This window comes from Toxorhynchites rutilus, chromosome 3 (genome assembly GCF_029784135.1).
Source record: "Toxorhynchites rutilus septentrionalis strain SRP chromosome 3, ASM2978413v1, whole genome shotgun sequence".
NCBI classification, from domain to species: domain Eukaryota; kingdom Metazoa; phylum Arthropoda; class Insecta; order Diptera; family Culicidae; genus Toxorhynchites; species Toxorhynchites rutilus.
Window position 1 is genome coordinate 81,581,772 of NC_073746.1, and position 20,489 is coordinate 81,602,260.

Consider the following 20,489-nt stretch of genomic DNA (forward strand, 5'->3'; position numbering starts at 1 on the left):
CATGTTTGCGAACAAAACGACGCATATTTGACTTAAATTGGATAATTTTGAGTATGTTAAATAAAGCGTCAAATTTAGATCAGAAATACGACATTTCTTTTTCCCCAACCCTATATTTCGATTTACATAACGATTGTTAAATAAAAAATAAGTTAAATAAAAAATAAGGAATTTCTTCATATTACGTCAGCTTATGGAGGGATCTATTGCGGACATCTCCCCGCAAACCGATTTCAAAAATCTTGATTTGGCTCGGAGCTTTTTTCGAGTACCCAAGATGCCTGGGTATAAATTTGGTACCCCTTTTTTTATTTTTTCAGAATCGTTTATCAGAAATCGTCCTGAAATCACCTTGTCCTAATAATGGTTTCTGATTATAATTTCAACAATTTGATCTGTTCTTTTAATGTCTTTCAGTAATGAATGAAGAAGGTTCAGAACAATATGTTATGAGTATTCAATAAAACATTTTCAATTTTTTTTCATTGATCTATTAAAAAAAATTAAAACTGTATTTTTTCGTAATAATGGTAATAGCTCGTGTTTTTTTTCATTACCACTTTATAAATCCATAGATGTCGACACCTTATCTTATCCGTTTGCTTCCCCCACTTATTTTGTGAAGCGAAAATTCTAACGGATTATCATGTGAAATGAACATCCTTTGAAATCAAAAAATATGAATGAAAATCGTTTTCTTCGCATCAAATATGTTACTGTATGTTATCGAGTAACAGGTTTCTTCGCAAATGGTTAAAAAATCTTGAAAAATCTAGTAATTTTATTATATAATAATGAATCTTAGTAGGGATTTCAGAAAAATTATTGAAAATAGATTTAGTAAGGTTCAGTGCTATGTGTGTCATGCATTAAAGCAACGGCAAGTAATAATTTTCATTCAAATTTCAGGAATACAAAATAACATTTGGACCCACTAATTGTTAAACCAGGGCTTTGAAATCCCTTTAGAGATTTCAAGATTCCAATATACAGCATAGCTTTCTTCTCAAACTTATGCTCGTTTTTGTACTTCACCCCAGGAAGTGTAGACGCCTTGTCGCTGGTATAGCACCGGTCATTGCCGGGAATGTGGGACTTTGACAGCGGAAAATAACTCTCGTCGTTCAGCTCAAACAACGTACCGCGATAATTCTTCATCTTTCACCGGCACTGTGATTTCACGGTCGCTATCTGCTCATCCGTGTACTCTAGGGACCTAGTCTTCTTCCAACAGATGATGCCCTCCTGCTTGAGGGTTCTGTGGATGTAGGAATGGGAGCAGCGAAATTTTCGACGAACTCGTACTGTCCTTGTTGTCGAACAGCTTTTTCAGAGAATCTTTTCTTCTTTTTCGTCATGATCTTTCGTCGGACGGCCACTAAAGGTCTTCCGCTCGACGTTCCGGGAAACCAGGATCCGGTAAACAGTGCTCACCGATACATTTTCGCCCCGAAAGTGGTCTTCTGTAAACTTTTTTTCTTGACTTGCACGTGTTTCGAAGAACCGTACAACGAGCTCACGGTGTGCTTGTTGTTTCGACGCCATCTTTGATTGAACTGAAAGCACCCGAGCGAAAAGAAACGAGCAACCCGTTTCTATGGAGCCCAGAGAACAATTCTCTCGGTGAGAAAAAAAATACGCTCTTTACTTTTTTTACAGAAAACTATGGAAATCATTCTCTTTTTTTTTTTTGACACCCGTTAGTGCGTATATTGAAGAGTATCCAGGATTTTCTCATACGAACATACACTGTATTTATTTAAATACAACGTACCTTTTCATGGAAGAACGGTCTCAAATCCCAGCAGGAAAACCTTACTGCATGTTCTAGGGTTTCGATTCCACCTCAAGCGGAATATAGGAGCAACGTTGTTTATAGTTTGGTGATCGATATCTGATTGGGGGAGAAGAAAGTGTGGTGCCAGTAAGTTGCGCAGTTTCAATCGAAAAGTGAGAACGGAACCAAATCAACGAGAAGCGCTGATAGTTTCGGACAATTCTCTTCAATAATTTGTTGTAGAAGAACCCAAAGATGTTGACATATACGTCAAATGAGGTGTTCGTTGTACGGGCATTAAAATAGAAGTAACAGATTCTATTCAAGTGTCGTGGAGCGAAAACACCGAGGCCGAAGGCATACCACTCGGCATTTGGTCTGCTCGAATGCTAGTGAAGCAGAACATCGACTCGTGGGTCACTATCGACGGAGAACAGGCGTTTATTGTGTACAAGGGCAGCTGCAATCCTGCCGCCACTGCAAAGAACAAGCGCACACAGGCATATCATGTGCCCAAAATAAGAAACTTCTATACCAGAAGAGTTACGCAAACGTGACGAAGCAATCGGGAAAGGTTAACAGGCCAACGACTGGTCAACAACTCAGAAAATCAGCTGGGGCGAGACTAAGAGACACGAAGCTACTCGATCATAAGTCCGCCGCTCCACCACTAACATCATCGAAAGATTTCCCAGAACTACCGAAAACCACGAACCAAGATGATCCGTCAGGTTCGAAAACGCTCAAAAATAGCCAGCCCGAAACCGTCACGGGGTCGAGAGCGAATACAAGCAGCCAGCCTGTAGCTCAAACGCAACGAAACAAAGCCTCATCGTCTTCACTAGCGCCACCACAGGCTGTCGTAGCAGTCGACGATTTCTTCAAATAGCCGTCGCTACGATCGCAAAGTAAGAGTAGCAATGGTAATGAAACTGACGATTCTACCACATCCATAAGCAGCAAACAGAACCGAGGACGACCGGCTGGTAAAAAACCCCGCCGGGAGGACACAGACGACGATAGGATTGAGGCAATGCTCATTTGAATGGCTCTCACGTCGTACAACATCTCGTTTATCAACATCGTCACTATTACGAACCCCACGAAACTAAATGCGCTACGAAGCTTCATCAACAGTCAAAGTCTAGATATCGTGTGTCTGCAAGAAGTGGAAAACGAACAGCTCTCCTTGCCCGGCTACGTCGTTTTCTCTAATGTAGAACACACGAGAAGAGGAACGGCTATCGCTTTAAAGGAACATATACAGGTGACTCATGTCGAGAGAAGTCTGGACAGCCGACTGATCGCGCTACGAATGCAAGACACGACGATCTGCAATATTTACGCTCCTTCCGGCTCTTCGCAACGCGCCGTTCGGGAGAACTTTTTTCACGAAACGCTTCCCTACTATCTTCGTCATCACACACCGCATGTAATCTTAGCTGGCGATTTCAACTGCGTGCTTCGAACCTGCGATTCAAGCAGCCCGAATGCGAGTCCCGCTCTCAAAGCAGTCGTCCAACAATTACAGCTGCATGACGTATGGGAGAAACTGTGCCCTCGTGATAATGGCTTCTCATACGTCTGTCGCAACGCTCAGTCGCGTCTAGACCGCATTTATGCCAGCAGTGGTTTGCGCGACCATTTGCGAGTAGCACACGCCCACAAACAAACATTCCCGGACCACAAGGCACTGACACTCCGACTTTGCCTCCCCCATCTTGGTTCAGAGCATGGCCGTGGCTTTTGGTCTCTCAGACCATATCTTCTGACCGACGAAAATATTGCGGAATTCCAGTACAAGTGGCAGTACTGGACCCGTCAACGCAGAAATTATGACTCATGGGCTGAATGGTGGATCTTGTTCGCTAAACCAAAAATAAAACGTTTTTTCAAATGGAAGTCTCGAACCGTTTTCGATGCATTTCACAGCGAACATCAGCGTCTCTATAGTGAGCTACGGCAAGCTTACGACGGGTACTATCAGCATCCAGAAATGTTGACCACCATCAATCGTCTAAAAGGTGAAATGTTAGCACTTCAGCGACGTTTTTCTCACACATTCATGCGGATCAATGAAACGTACGTGGCAGGAGAACCCATTTCAATATTTCAGTTGGGGGAGAGGAGGAGAAATAAAACTGTCATAACACAGCTGCAGACAGAGCAGGACGAAGCAATAACAGAGCCGCGAGCGATTGAAACCGCACATGGTCACATATTTCTCGACCCTCTACTCAGAAGAAGCGAGTGTAAATAATGAGAACAGTTTTGTCTGCGAAAGTGTTATTCCACCAAACGACGAAACGTGCATGAGTGAAATTACGACGGCAGAAATCTGGTCTGCAATAACAGCGAGCGCACCACGAAAATCTCCTGGCTGTGATGGTATACCGAGAGAGTTCTACCACCGCATGTTCGACGTCATCCACCGCGAGCTGAACCTGTTGCTAAACGAGGCGCTCAGCGGCAATATTCCTCCAGCTTTCGTAGGAGGTATAATCGTGGTTGTTATAAGAGAGGCGGCGACCATACGGCTCGATCAAATCGTCCCATTACACTACTAAACAACGACTACAAGCTCTTGTCTCGGATCCTCAAATCCAGATTGGAACGAGTGATGAGAGAACACCACGTGCTAAGCGATGGGCAGAAATGCTCGAACTCAGAGCACAACATCTTCCAAGCCACTCTTGCTTTGAAGGATCGGATAGCGAGTCTCCGTCATAATCGTCGTGCCGGAAAACTGATTAGTTTTGATCTCGATCATGCGTTCGATCGGGTTCGGCACTCTTTCCTCTTCGAGACCATGCGTGCGCTCGGTTTTAACCATGATCTCATTGCTATACTCTCGTGCATCGCCAGTCGATCCACTTCTCGGCTGTTGATCAACGGTCATCTCTCTCGTTCTTTCGAGATACGAAGATCAGTACGACAGGGGGACCCGTTATCAATGCACCTCTTCGTACTGTATCTTCATCCGCTAGTCTACAGGCTCGAACGGGTGTGCGGCGACGATTTACTGGTGGCACATGCGGATGACATCAGTGTGATCGTCACATCTACGAGCAAAATTGAAACGATGAATGGGTTGTTTTCTCGCTTCGAGAGAACTGCCGGCGCCAAATTGAATTTGCGGAAAACGATCGCTGTTGATGTTGGGATTAGCGAAGACGGAACTATAAACACTCAGTGGCTGCACACAGCTGAAGTGGTCAAAATTTTGGGTGTCACCTTCACAAACTCGATTCATTCAATGACAATGTTGAACTGGAATACGTTGGTGGGAAAATTTTCCCAACAAATGTGGCTGCAATCTCTGCGCACGCTAACGCTGCATCAAAAGGTGATCATGCTTAACACGTTTGGTACTTCTAAAATATGGTATCTTGCGTCCATCATACCACCTTTGGGAGTACATACGGCGAAAATAACACAAACGATGGGAAATTTTCTCTGGAGAGGCACAGTTGCTCGTGTCCCGATGATACAACTTACGCGCAGTAAGGAAAATGGAGGTCTGAAGCTCCAACTACCAGCGCTGAAGACTAAATCGCTTGCAAATCAACCGTCATCTACAAGAAATCGAATCCCTTCCTTTTTATAATTCCCTTCTTTCCCAAACAAATCCTCGACCACGAATCCCAATAGACCTTCCCGACCTAATATTAATCCTTTCACATATATCCCAAATTCCCCACCAAATTCGACAAAACCCCACCGCTGATCAAATCCATCAGCATTTTGTGAATCAAACCGAAATACCAAGAGTGGAACGAAATAGCCCAGCAATAAACTGGCGGCATACGTGGCGAAATATTGCGTCGAGGCAGCTTAGTTCAACACAGCGGACAAATCTATACTTGCTCGTGAACGAGAAAATTGAGCATCGTAAATTGTTATTCGTGATGCGACGAGTAGACAACGAGATTTGTTTAAACTGCGACAACCGAACTGTAGAAACACTCATTCACAAATTTTGCACTTGTGTTCGCGTTAGACCGGCTTGGACGGTATTTCAACAGAGGATCTCAGGCATCTTAGGTGGATGGAGGAGGCTCGATTTCGAGGACTTGGCTAAACCTGCTTTAGCAGGAATGAACAAATCGTGTAAAGTGAGAATTTTAAAACTTTTTAGTAACTATAACTGCTTCGTCAATAGATATAACGGTATAATTGATGTAGCTGAATTAAATTTTCATTTAGATGTAGAAGCTTAACGAATTGATGAGCAATCCAAAATATTGTAAAATTAAATTTGACAAATAAAACTATTTAACTATTTTTACAAAAAAAATGGGAGGAGAGAGGAACTACTGCAGTTTAAACTTTGTCATTTCTTGATAGTTCTCAGAGATATTTGCATCAATCGATAAGAAATATTTCTACTCGCGCTGCTCAGTGCAAACAGTTGTTGGATGGAATAAGGGTTTACTATGTTATACAACATTGTATGTTGAACACAAAGAACAAACACTATTTTACCAGACACGTACCAGTATTAGCTGACAAACACATTATATGTTTATGTTGTCAGACAGCCGGTTCTCAGTACGGACATGCAACACAGACAGGGCGGAGATATTTGTTTTTGGAGCGAAAAGTTATTTCGTGTTGATGACATTGAGCTTTCTATCACGAGTTTGGGAAGCGACAATGACTATAGTGTATTTCAGGTGGAATGAACACACTTTATGGAGCAATTCCACCCCAAATCAGCAGGCTGCTGATCCAACCCTCTCCGATTTTTTTTTAAATTTGGTACAAATGATGAAAACTACCAAAAATCGCAATTTTCATTATCATATGACCAGTTTTAGGTGCGACTGATTTTTTATAAGAGCGTATGCAGAAACATTGACCTTTTCTTCAAAAAAATCGTTACTCAAAATCTAGATGCGCGATTGAAATATGATGTTTGACAAAGTTGATAGAAAATAAATCAGCCATTTGGGAAAAAAAAGATCAATGTCTCTGCATACGCCCTTATGAAAAATCAGTCCCAATTAAAATTGGGCATATGATAAAAAAAATTGTGATTTTTGGTAGCTTTAATCATTTGTACCAAGTTTTAAAAAAATCGAAGAAGGCCGCGATAAAATTTGCCGTTTTTCGCCTGATTTGGGGAGGAATTGCTCTATGTCTTTATCTTATACTAGCTGACCTGACGAACTTTGTCCCGCCCAAATAGATTTTTTGATTTGAATACTTTCAAACAACCACGTTTTCTTACTAAGTGAACGTTAGTGAGTCCAATCACTGAACTCTTCATTGATTGATTACCCTTTGACCCTTTACAATTTCCTTTTACTATAAACTGTCTAGTACTTCTACAAAAATTCGTCCTTTTTTCATCCCATTTATTTATTTAAGGCTCATTAGCATTTTAGCTGTAACAGAACCGAATTTTAATCGTGTACATGTCACATGGTTATCATATATCTATAATTAGCACATTACACAGTTTCCATTCGCCAGTATTCCTTCTATACCATTGCATATGGTACATTCACACAGTAGCCATTTAGGCGTAAGAGTATTCTTTCTGTTCTTCCATTATCCAGTTGGACCACCGGACAGCGGAGACAGTTGAATGATCATTGTTGAGTTATTTATAGAACAGCAGCCCGATGTGTCTTGCAGAGCAGAGCAGTTGTATGGATGAATCGATCTTATTTCGACCGTGGATCAATCTCCATCGCTGATGATTGTTGCGTGGACGTAGCTATTCTGTAACAACACAAAGATGGTCAATGAGGGTCCTGAGTTTTGAAGTCACGATCGATCGCTTACTAAGCGAACTCGCAACCAATGTGGCTACGGAGACCCCCCAAAATTCGTCCTTATAACATAACATTATTTTCAGACACAATTCTCGTTCAAGATTCTTCAAGCATTTGGAAATAACATGTTTTTCCGTTGCATGGAATACATGTTTGATACAGAAAATATTACAAAATAAAGACAGCTCAAATCGGACCATTCCTTCCTCGGGTTCAATTTAATTTTCCGAATTTTCCGATTTTTCTCTCCGCTATATTGATCTACGGGAAGAGACGAATACAACGAAATATAGATGACTCAAATTGAACCATTCCTTCCTCGGGATTTGCGCTTACCAACACATTTGGGCTCCCATTTTTATTTATAGATATAAGATATGGAAATGCGTTATTTCGCCTGAAAATCCATTTCCACTTACGAACAAAGATCAATTTCGATAGCGCAAATATGGAATGGACTAACAACGCTTATTATGATGTAATTTTCGAACATGTGAGAATTCAATTTTCCGAATTTTCCGACCTTCCTACAGGAGTTTCCGAAAATTTTCCGATTTTTCTCTCCACTATATTGATCTACGGGGAGAGACGAATACAACAAAATAAAGAAGGCTAAAATCGGACCATCCCTTCTTCAGGTTTGCCGCTTACCAACAGATTTTGCCTTACATTTTTATTTTATATAGATATAAGATATGGAGATGCGTTATTTCGCCTGAAAATCCATTTCCACTTTCGAACAAAGATCAATTTCAATAGCGCAAATATCGAATGGGCTAACAACGCTTATTATGATGTAATTTTCGAACATTTGGAAATTCAATTTTCCGAATTTTCCGACCTTCCTTCAGAATTTTCCGAAAATTTTCCGATTTTTCTCTCCACTATATTGATCTACGGGAAGAGACGAATACAACAAAATACAGGAGGCTAAAATCGGACCATCCCTTCTTCGGGTTTTCCGCTTACCAACAAATGTTGCGTTACATTTTTATTTATATAGATGTAGATCTACAGTGTCGACATCTGGCATTTAGGGAAGCATATTATTCTCTATCAGTTTACCAGGTCCGAAGGCAGTTTTAAATTGTTCAAATTTCAAATGATAATTTTTACTGCTTCAGTAGTAAATACTAAATAAATAAAAAGTTTTTTCAAAAATTTCGATGCATCCTAAAATAATATCCGAAGTGATAAACAAGTTGATTTAATAATTCCATAGTTCTACGTCGAAAATACGGTCGTGTCCTTGATACAACATATTTTGCTCGTTTTCAAAACTCTTGCGTATTTATGAATCTATTTATAATTTGTGTCAAATGTATCCTTTTCATAATCCCCTTCAAGATTCCGAAAAAAAAATGAATTTGGTCTGTTGTTTTCCATTTATTTGTGTTAAATTCGATCCTCGAATTTATCCTCGAGCCTCGATCAAAACCAACAATTGGTTTTCATTCAACAGAACAATCATCAATTAAAAAATCTCAATCGGGAACCATGACTAGCGGAATCTATCACCCAAACAGTCATTATGAGTTTTTCATTCAGCTCATTCATCGATCCGAAAGCGTCGAGACGTCTCAGGCGGTAGAGCAAAACAAGGAACTGATTCCGTGTCCACCCATCCCCCGGTTGTTGTACAGACGAACAGGCGGGCGGGCAAGCAGACCGGAGTTTGGGAGAGGACAAAGAAAAGTGAGGTTTGTCTCTCCGTGTGTCTGGAGAGGCTAGAGTAGCAGCCAGCCGTCGCAGCGAGGCGGCGGTGAAATAAGTAGCAAAAACACACACGGAGATGCTCGCGGTTACGACGGCGGCGGCCAGAATAGCTCACTTAGACGGCAAACGAACGGCGGTGCGTTTTGCAAGTTAGTTGACTACGCGACGCTCCACGCGAACGGTTGTACCGTTATTTCGGGAGGAAGATTTCCAGCTAAACTTTCTTCCACTTCGGGCGTGTTTTCTTGCTTGCTTTGTGAGTTTCCCTTGCTCGTTACTGTTTTCCCTCCGCTGTCCCGATGTTAATTTCCTAGCTGTTCTAATATATACGAATCGAGGACAGTTTTATGTGCAGTGGAAGAGAAGTTCTGCGAGAGGGGGAAAAGAGTGCCTTTTTATATTGTGCAGGAAGTGTTTCCGCGATAACAGTGAGGAATTTCTATATTTTGGTATGAAGGGAATTGCAAAAATAACAAAATTCAATTAAAAGAACGTCTTCGATCGTCCGAGCGGTGAAGTTTCTTTGTGATAGATCGGGAATCGTTTGGGCATGTGAGAGCGATGTAAAAAAATAATAAATTCCAACTTATTCGATGTAGGCAGAAATACATCGCCATGGAAAGGTTGGCAAAGCACAACAGAAACGCTTGAGTCACATTTTTAGAAAAATTCTACCTGCAACATACATTTTCTGTTATTCAAGTGTCCTTATGCTTTACTGTGTGTGTCCCAGTCCTTCGTGTCATCCATTCGATAGTAAACATATGATTTGGTTCGCGACACATGTTCAGCACCAACACAGGGACAACGGAGTGTGTATTTGAACCTGAGGCGAAAACAGTGATTTGGTGTCTGCTACAGAGGAAACAAGCAGAACAAAATTCTCTTGTGATGATAAATTGGAAACATCAAGCTGATTGTGATTGTGATTACAGTTTCGTTTCGACGAGAGAAGCAGACAACAAGCTCAGTAAGGAGTATGCATTATATTTGCTAGCTCTATAATCAAAACCGGGACAAAATAATACGAACCTCGTAAGGATTCCCCACAATCTGGTGCTTGTTGTGATAGTCTATCCGAAGACAACCAAAGTAGTGGGTTTATTACGATTGGTCCTTGAAAGAGTATAGGATGTACATTACATTAAATTAACACGTTCGGTACAGTTGGATGACACTATCGTTGGGTAGGTCTGTTGATCAGGATGAAAGACAACAAGCGTTTCATCGTTGCTAGGTGAGTGAGATTGAATGTCTTTTTTCAGTGATTCAGCTTTAAAAACGTTGAGTAATAACACCATTAGAGAATGGTTCTTGGAGTCAATCAATCCTACAGATAAACGTCTGCGAGCACCCAGCAAAGTTGAAGGACACGATCCACACAAAGATGCTGATCCGCTTGTCAACATCACCTCGATTCAACGGAAAAGCGACCGCCGTACACAAAGCCGGTTGGAAAGGCGGACTATTTTCAATTCGCTCCTCTGCAACACAGTCCTCAACGAAGGAACACATACTGAGTGAACCTCAGTGTGACAAAGATTTTTTTTTAAATTTACATTTTAATAAACCGCATCGCAACGCGTGGATATACACACGCTGCTTGCGGAATTAAATGGAATGCTGTTTTGCATTTTCCGCTTCGATTCTGCTGTTCGCTTTCGCAAAACCTACCCCATGCACACAACACCTGACCGATTGATTGGTAAACACCTTTGTTGCCGATTATTTACCTCTTCGCGCGGCAGCTTTTCCGCTGTTCGCTGCTGCACGTGTTGTCATCGGTGTGTTTATTTATTTTCGTTCGCTAACGCAGAGTGACCCCGTTCGCGAAAGTGACTAATTAGGGACGGCGTTCTCAGCGTGCATCCATGAGAATGTACACGGAGTTCAGTCTATTTCAAAGTTTCGACGAGTTCGTGTGATAAGGGAAATGGACTCATTCTATTGGCCAGTGTCACGATGCGAATAAACCGGATAATCGATCCCCAGTCCTTACTGCTGCCAGCTCTATTTTCATCAGCCAAACTAACTGATCTGGAATTTGACTAGCTAATCGGATATTATTCTATCAGTTTGGGTGCATCGCCCTCTAGAGAAGCCTATAAATAGTAAAACTTTTGTATTTTATTCATCTACAGGGACGAATCGATGAAAGCTTGAATGTATCATGGAACACTAGCCAATTTTCGAAGTTCCCTATTATTTTGGTACAGATTCTGTACGGTACAGAGTACAGATTTTCATCAAAAAGTACAGATTAGTACAGATTTTTTCCACGTGTGAAATTTCTTACATTCGAACAAAGCAACATTAAGATACATAACTACTTTTACGCTACAGTATCGCTTGGAGCGATTTTTTTGAAGTTTTAATTAATGATAGTACGCAATCTAGATTAAAAAAAACTATGTACAAGCTTTATAAAACACACGAAGGACTTGCAAATGTAAATCTATTATTTGCAGTAAATAAATGAGTATTTTTTATGCTGAATTTCTACAACAAATATTTTCGATGATACATATTTTTGGACGAAAAAATACATATGAGAAAGATTTTTGACCCCTCTAGTAAAGATTAAAATGTGACAACACTGGTCGTAGGTACAAGTTTACCCGAACTGATATTGGAACGATTCTGATTATTATTCTGAGAAAATTCAGTAACATTGTGTATTGGTAATTTACCTTGAGCTCTGCTATCATCTCAAACTCTGTGGGAACATGACTATGTAGCTCTATGTTTTCTCCTCATTACTCTAAGTATACGATTTTGTATTGTATTTCTTCGAATTCTTTCCTTTTCTCTCCCATTTTTCCCAATCGAATTTTTATTTGATTTTCTCCGTTCGATTTAGGTATTCCTGAAAAATCCTCCAGAGAGTGAATTAATGCCATATCTCACATCTCACAGTTTTCGTCACGACCTTTTCACCCACCGCCGTTGTCGAAATACCTATTCAAGGAAGAGAACAAATGTGTCTGCAACAAAGACGAGAAAAGACACAACTTTCGAGAGATATTATGTTATTTGAACAGATACTCGCCTTGTCAGCTTGTCTATCAGACAATGTATTAGCATTTCTCTGGTATTTACAAACTTCCAGTCAAAACTTGCCACTTTTCAACTAAAGCTTTCGATATTAAGTAGACGTTCGATGAAACGTTGAATAACACAGAACAGAAGATTATGGGCTATGCCCTATGAGGCAATAAGCAAACATTCTTCGCTTGATTTCCGATTTGTGTCGACAGGTACTCACATGGCAAGCCTCTCTACAAGACTTCGCATATTCAAAAATTTATTTCACCTTAAAAACGTTAATTTTAAATGGATAATGATGGCCAATGAAAATCTGTGCTCAATTTATGATTTGTATGATAGGTATTGATTTGAACAGAATCGTAGAATCACAATTTTCTTGTATTTTGTAAAAAAATATATTTTTTTAAATAAATTAAATTGCACGTATTTTACTGTTGCAGTATCGGCACCATCAACACCATTCACAATTTTAGCTACATTGCTTGCATTTTCGCATTTATAAAAGAAAATCACATACAGGTCGGACTCGATTATATACAGACTCAATTATATGTGATTCGATTATATACAATTTTGGGCTCGATTATATACAGTTTGAAAAAAATTTTTTTTTTCATTTCGAATATGACTTGTTTCAAGAAAAAATGTAACCTTTGAACATTAAGGTGGAATTTAAGTGGCTATTTTATGTACGGTGGGGTAAAAATAGTGAATTTTGATGATTTTGCTTGAATTTTCACCAGGAATTATTTATATTAATATTGCAGTGAAATTAAGAGAGATAGAAGTTTGGTGTCAAAGAACAAGTTGTAAAGTGGCTTGAACAATTTTTCAATTTGATTGATAGAAACTTTCAAGTTCAATATGAATTTTTGGAATAAAATTAATAATTACACATTAAAAATTACTAACTTTGGAATTTTCACTTTCAAAAAGTTATTTAAATCAATTAATTTAAATGTTTCACTACTAAAGGGTGTGTCACGTCAAATTGCATCACGGAAAAAACGCTGTAGAAATTTAATTTTTAGGAATTATATCTTCATCTATATCTTCGCTTATAATCAGATAAGAGTGTATAGATCACGTTGGCCATGCTTCACTGTCAATTTTTCGTAAATTTGGAAAAATGTCGTCGAACGAAAAAGAGCGTCGTGAATTAATCCTGTGCATTCATTTCGAGAATCCGGAGTTGTCACATCGGGACATCGGTAAGATGCTGGGAATCGTCCAATCCACGGTCAGCAGAGTACTAAAACGATACTTCGAGAACCTAACCATCGACCGGAAGGTGAAGAACGGCAAAAATGGATGCTCCGTCAGTGAAAAAGATCACAAGCGCGTAGTTAAGCAGTTTAGACGTGATCCGAGAAGTTCGGTCCGGGATGTCGCCAATAAGCTGAATTTGTCAAGTTCATTCGTCCAGCGCACCAAGCAGCGGGAGGGCCTGCGTACATACAAGGTTCAGAAGGCTCCTAACCGCGACGAAAGGCAAAACATGGTGGGGAAGACGCGAGCCCGGAAGCTGTACACCGAAATGCTGACGAAGCCGCATTGCCTGGTAATGGACAACGAAACCTACGTCAAAGCGGACTTTCGTCAGCTGCCGGGCCTGTTGTTCCGGAGGAGATTCGCAAGCAGAAACTATCCAAGTTTGCCAAAAAGTACATGGTGTGGCAAGCGATCTGCTCTTGCGGAAAGCGGAGCGCCCTCTTCGTTATGACCGGCACGGTAAACGGGCAGGTTTACCTTAAGGAGTGCCTACAGAAGCGCTTACTACCACTATTGAAGCAGCACGAGGGCCCGACCATCTTCTGGCCGGATCTCGTTTCGTGCCACTATTCAAAGGACGTGTTGGAGTGGTACGAAGCCAACGGGGTCACCTTCGTGCCAAAGGAAATGAACCAGCCCAACGCGCCGGAGCTTCGCCCAATAGAGAAATATTGAGCGATTATGAAGCAGGCCCTCCGGAAGAACCCAAAAGTTGTCAAATCGGAGGCGCACTTCAAGAGAAAATGGATTTCTGTTCAAAAAAAAACTACAACCTGACGTTGTACAGAACCTTATGGACGGGGTAAAGAGGAAGGTGCGAGCATACGGGCTTGGGCTCGAAGTATGAATAAAAAGAAAATGCCAAAAGTTGTTTAATAGTTTTTATTTTACTGTCTAAAATATTCAAAAGGATCGGTCTACTGGGCGAATTTCTACAGCGTTTTTTCCGTGATGCAATTTGATGTGACACAACCCTTTATATCCTGTACTAAATTCTCTCATCTTTCAAATGAAGGCAACAGAATTGGTTTACGCAGCGTACTTTTTAGAACCAGTTTGAGGTAACAGTGTCCGAAACAAAAAAAAGTTCTATAACTCTGTCATTGTTGAAATTCGAACATATGCGTAGAACGATTTTTTTCATCAAATATGATCATCTATCACATTCTGAGAGATTCTGGAAAACAATATTTTTTTTATGTGAGAAAGGTATTTTCTGACTTCAAGGGGTTGAATCAAAAATTAAATTATTTTTTTATTTTCAATAAACGAAAAAATATGCATAAAAAACGAATAAGAAAAAACAATTTTTGACTCGATTATATACAGGATTCGATTATAAAAAGGGAAACGAAATCGGAGACTGTATATAATCGAGTCCGCGCTGTACATGTTTGTTGACCTCCATTGTTAACAACCTGTAACTGAATGCTACCTGAGTTGGTGCTGCCAACGAGCAGTCGAGTTGGCATGACATTCATCATTCAGAGCATTTTGCATCCTGAACCTCATCCGAGATACTGTAATACAAAGTCCGAAGGAGCTGGAATTTCGTTTCGTTGAATGTTTGATTTAGTCGCGAGATTCATGTAAAAAGCAACACAAATACCATTATTCACCTGAACTGGCATCATGAAACTTCTTCGAATACCGTTCACTCGAAAAACTACTTTCATGAATCTTGTATAGTGATGGCCCTATAATAATCACAATCCATATTTGAATGAAATTAAGAAAAAAAAAACCTTGAGTTCAATACTTATAACATATTATTTTCATTTCACTATTGACATAAAGTTTTCGAGAAATCGTTTTTTGCCAATTTGATTTTATTTTATCACTTTTGTAAAAAAAAAATTGAACATTGCTTGACTGCCTAATTGGCTCAAGTTAATTCTGAGCGATAATTCAATAATATTTATTTGCTATGATTAGTACTTGCTAAGAATCCCGTCTGTCTGAGCTTCCAATCGCTGCAGTAGACATTCAACGAGCCGTTGGCATTTATGATTAGAGATATTATACCATACTTCTTAGATAACCTCCCAAAGGTCGATCATATTTTTAACGTTGTCCCTCAAATTTTCAATGAGATTAAAATAAGAACTTCGAAGTGGCCATGGTAAATCACCATCATGCTGATCTGATAGCATTTTCTTTGGATCATTGACGTGCATCTCAAAGGTAGGATTCGGAGACGATCTGGTGTAGTGGTAACATCCATGCCTCTCACGCTAAAGGTCACGAGTTCAATTCTCACTGCCGACATTCTTCCAAAAAAGTGACGAACCAGCCAAATGAGTTGAAAGTCACTATAATACAGATAAAAAAAAGTAGTTTTTTTAATATTCTGGGAAAAAAATATATGAAAAGCCCATATAACAATCAACTCCATACATCCGAAGAATGGAACTTCTACATGAAAAGAGTTTTACTAACAGCAACTTTATGATTGTTTCTTTGAAAAATTACTACTAATGTTTTACTTGTAATATTTTTGCGTGTAAATTCTCGCGATTGACATGTTCTTCAATTTTTTTTTGTTTATTTAAAAATATGCCAAGAACACGACAATCGCGGGAATTCAAAACATCAGTTTTTCAGGAGTCTCCATAAAATTAATATAATGTGAAAATCATGATAAACAATTTTTTGTGGACCTCACGTTTGTGGATAATCGACGCTCTACTTTATTTGGAATGGTGCTGCAAGTTTTTTTTTTTTGCAGGGACAAAACTGAACAACTCGTTTTACAATGTTTAGATATCATTCAAAATACTTACAAAATTTTCGGAATGAATTTCAGAAGAAAAAATGTTAGTTCTAATTAGATGACCATACTACTAAAAGGTGAATCCTTTATTGATATCCAGTATACAGCTGTCAGTCGCTTGCTCATTCATCAAACCTTTACACCGAAACAATTGTATATGATTCATCACAAATACAGTGAATGAAAATGAGAATTGAGAATTTTTCCAACGCATGGTGCTAAGTGTAAGGCCTCCACTGTAAATGTAGAGGCTATAACGCGATGATCGCTTAAGATACTAATGGATATACTAGGTCATTGAGAAATACATCCGATGACCAGGAATCGAATGCAATGCTCGATTAAGAGCTTGTTTCAGTACTATTAGTCATCCGCACAGCTATCATTTAACTACAATTTTTACACAATAAAATTGCATTTGTAATAAAAAATGCAAACAAAAATTCGAATAAAACACACTGAAAAAAAGTTGCAAATACCAGTCTCCCAACTATTCCGTCCATACTGAAAAACTCTCACTCACTCTCAAGACAAATCCTTCGTTTGCATTCCAATTCGTTGAATCTACGGACAATTTATAGAGGAAATCTTGCACAAGCATCTAGCTTATCATGCTGATATGTTTGAGCATCTGAATTCGCCAAACTCCAAGTTACAGGACAAACAAACTGATCTGATTCGGTTCCAAGACAATATTCAATATTTAAGGCGAAGATCGAAACCTGTGTCGAAAGATAATTTCTGGAAATGTTACTGAATAACACTACAGTATGGCTAACAAAAAAGCGAACGAGCATGTTTGAGTTGGATAAAGATATTAAATTGGAATTCGCAAAAAGGTGCAAAATGCTGCTGTGTTTTCCCATTAAAATATAGGATAATATTAGGTTGGAAAAAAAAGATACCCATTATTTTCTCGGCAGCTGGCTTTAGTGACATTTCACACTAAAAAAATCTTTTGCTTTTTTTGTTTGTTCCACTCAGTTGTGAGGTACAGAGTGTTAACAATGAAGGTCAACGAAGAGAAAATTCGGGACATTCTACGTCCTTTTGTAAATGCAAAAATGCAAGCCAAGCCGCTGTAAATGGTGTTTATGGTGCCGATATTACGACAGTAAAAACGTGCAATTAAATTTATTTTTTAATTTTTATATATTTTTTTATTTGTTTTTAAATATTTTTTAAAGTTGTTTTTTAAGTGCAATACACTAAATTCAGATCTCTACTGTCAACAAATGGACCGTTTGAAGCTAGCGATTACACAGAAACGTTCAGAATTAACCAACAGAAGAGGTGTTGTGTTCCATCAGGACAATACAAGGCCACACAATTCCGAGAGCATGATTGGGATGTTTTAATGCATCCACCATATAGTCCAGACCTGACACCAAGCGACTATCCCCTTTTTCCTGCATAACAAAATTACCAGAGTGATTAGGAATTGGGATCAAGAGAAAATGGTAGGAATTTATTGCTAGAGTTATTCGCCAATGATAACCAACACTTCCATGATATAGACATTATGGAGCTACCTTTAGAATGGAAAATTTTGCAACAAAACGATGCATATTTGACCCAAATCAGACAATCCGAAGCATATAGTTTGGATGTCGCCCAAAAATAATGGATTACTTTTCCCCCAACCTAATATTACACATGGAAAGCAATTCCTCAGCTCGTGATTTATTGGTGAGGACCAGTGAGGTTTGAACCAGTTTTTTTGTACTATATTTGAGTCTTATCTCAAAGTCACGTTACATAAAATGAAGATATTTATACTGAATGCGAATCTACGAATCTCTGCGAGACGCTTCAGCAAATCAACATCAAGCGAAGAAAGACATACTCTTCTGAAAAAAAATATTTTCACCTCAAGCGTGTAGCGACATGTGCCACCGAGCAAAGCTAAACTCATGTCTTCTTGATAACTAGACAAAATGTTAGGAGCTTGGCTATCCTCCTCACTATTCCAACAAAATATTACATCCTCAGATTAATCTTAAGAGCAAGAACTTCGACTATTTCGACAGTATAAAAAAGCATACTTGACCAATTTCCCAACGAAAAACGAACGTGTCAAACTTGGAAAGATTGTGGAACAAAATCGTGCATATTTCATTGCGTAAATGTATGTCTACCATTGGAGATGATGCTTTTCTTTTTTTCCAAAAGTTGACGCTAACTTTCCGGACAATCCAATACATACATTTATATTTCAATGCAGTGAATAAAAAAATAGTCAACTGCAAGGCTAAAAATTACACTAACGCAATTTTACTTAAAGCAATTCCACTGATTGATCATTATATACGTATAACAAAAAAAAACCGAAACATTAAAAAGCTATGTGAAGTATCGTACACCTTTTGTCCATAAAAGCATAAACTTTTTCATTGGATATTCCCTTCGGGAATTCCATTCAACATAATAAGTTAGTATCTAAGTTTTGTGTCATTCATAAGCTTAACATTCGTATTATTTTCCTCATGTATCAATGTAGAAATAGACTCCACTTTTTATTCACACTGTTCGAGAGGTGATACCTTAAAACAGTGACAACATTGGGGAAAGTTCAAGCACTTTTGTCTTTTGACACGTTGTTGTCAGTAGAGCAGCAGTACATGTGGTCGATAAATAAATATCATTGCAATTTTTTATCTAAATTGCGTGTATCAACCAGAATGTTTGTTCAGTGAAAAAAAAATCTAATTGCCCCATCCGGTAACCTTCGTCTAATGAAATTGCTGTTTTCATGAGACCTGCGCTGGCGGAACAGTCATTGAGCACAGCAGCAAGCAACTGGCCTCATGCGAAATTCAACGCCTGCGAAATTATGGCGAAAAAAATATAAACACTGACCGACGTTTTTTGACCTACTCGCACGGCACTGACGAACCGACCGGCGCGTATTTATTTCGATGCTCGTGAAAACATGTAAACAAACGGCTACGTATATAATACCTCGTCCACCCGCCACAGGTCAGGTTAGCACAGGTTAGCTACAACATCGGATAAAGATATCACCCGCAACATCTTTTCAATGCCATCCCAAATTCCTCATCTCATCTGTATCCTGTCTGGAGTCGTCGATGAAATAACAATATATAGAAACTATAAGCAGACATCTATTTGTTGGGTATCTGCCATCATTTCATTCCTGAGTTCAAGTGCAGCCATTCACCTTCTTCCGAGGTGTCGATATCTTTCACAGCTTTACACCTAGTTTGTATGTGTTCCAGCATGCCAGATACAACCACCATCGCGAAGATTCTTATTTTGAGTTTATTCTTTAAGGAAACGGGACAATCGTCTTGGCGATCTTGTACTTCCCCGTAGTTTGGCGGGAGTTCCCGAAGATTTAATTCTCTGCTCAGACATATTTGCAAACATAGAAAAATAACTTTAGTATGGAACTAAAATTGATTAACAAACTTCACTGCTTTTTTAAAGTTGTTTCTAGGTTGCCTGGAAGCATTCATTTTGTCCTAAAAATAACATTTTGTGTATTGTCAAAACACACATGTGTGCCATACGTATGAAGCATTCCAATCAACTTCATTTGATCCCGAAATAATCGTTCCAAATAAATTTGACGTGTCTAGATTGGAAGTTGAGCAACCATCAAATTTGATTTGTTCATTTATCAACATATAGTTGTTGTTTTCTAGATGCATTGAACCATCAGTGAAACGAACTCGATGCTATCTCGCCATAGTCGCACATTTAGTGTGGAGTTATGCTCAAGCAATCAATTTCGAATAAATTTCAATCATGTTCAAAAATTATTGATTCAGACTCGTTTTATGCTCTCTGTCGGTTTGAACCGTTAAAATTCTCTGTGAAAGATTTCGTGAACAGCTGGTTCTGTTTTGTAACCGGATAGAAGGGAATCATAAACATAACGACAAATAATTCGGTCAGTATCAACGCCAGACACGTATTTTCTTCGGCGCGAGCTTAAGCCCAATAAAAGATAATTGTCGATTAAAATTCCCCAGTGAATAGATGTTTTTAAGAATCTGAGAAATTTGGAAGAAGGCTGAACCTGCTTTACAAATAGGATTAGAGATTGAAAATGTTCGTGTCGCCACCAAATCTAGACGCTGATGAAGAAAAATCC

General features: G+C 39.1%; 1 protein-coding gene across 3 annotated transcripts in view; it reads left to right on the plus strand.

Moving 5' to 3' along the window:
• LOC129779246 (sodium bicarbonate cotransporter 3) overlaps nucleotides 1-20,489 on the plus strand; it is a 125,610-nt gene that overhangs the window by 38,545 nt on the left and 66,576 nt on the right. Inside the window, exons 1-2 of one of the 3 annotated variants that reach the window (XM_055786617.1) lie at nucleotides 9,516-9,532; nucleotides 10,212-10,513. The exons of the other annotated variants lie outside the window; for them this stretch is intronic. Coding sequence (XP_055642592.1) covers nucleotides 10,482-10,513 — 32 coding nt within the window. The 5' untranslated portion in view covers nucleotides 9,516-9,532; nucleotides 10,212-10,481. Of the gene's footprint in view, nucleotides 1-9,515; nucleotides 9,533-10,211; nucleotides 10,514-20,489 lie in introns of those variants that run through there. 3 annotated transcript variants of the gene reach the window in all.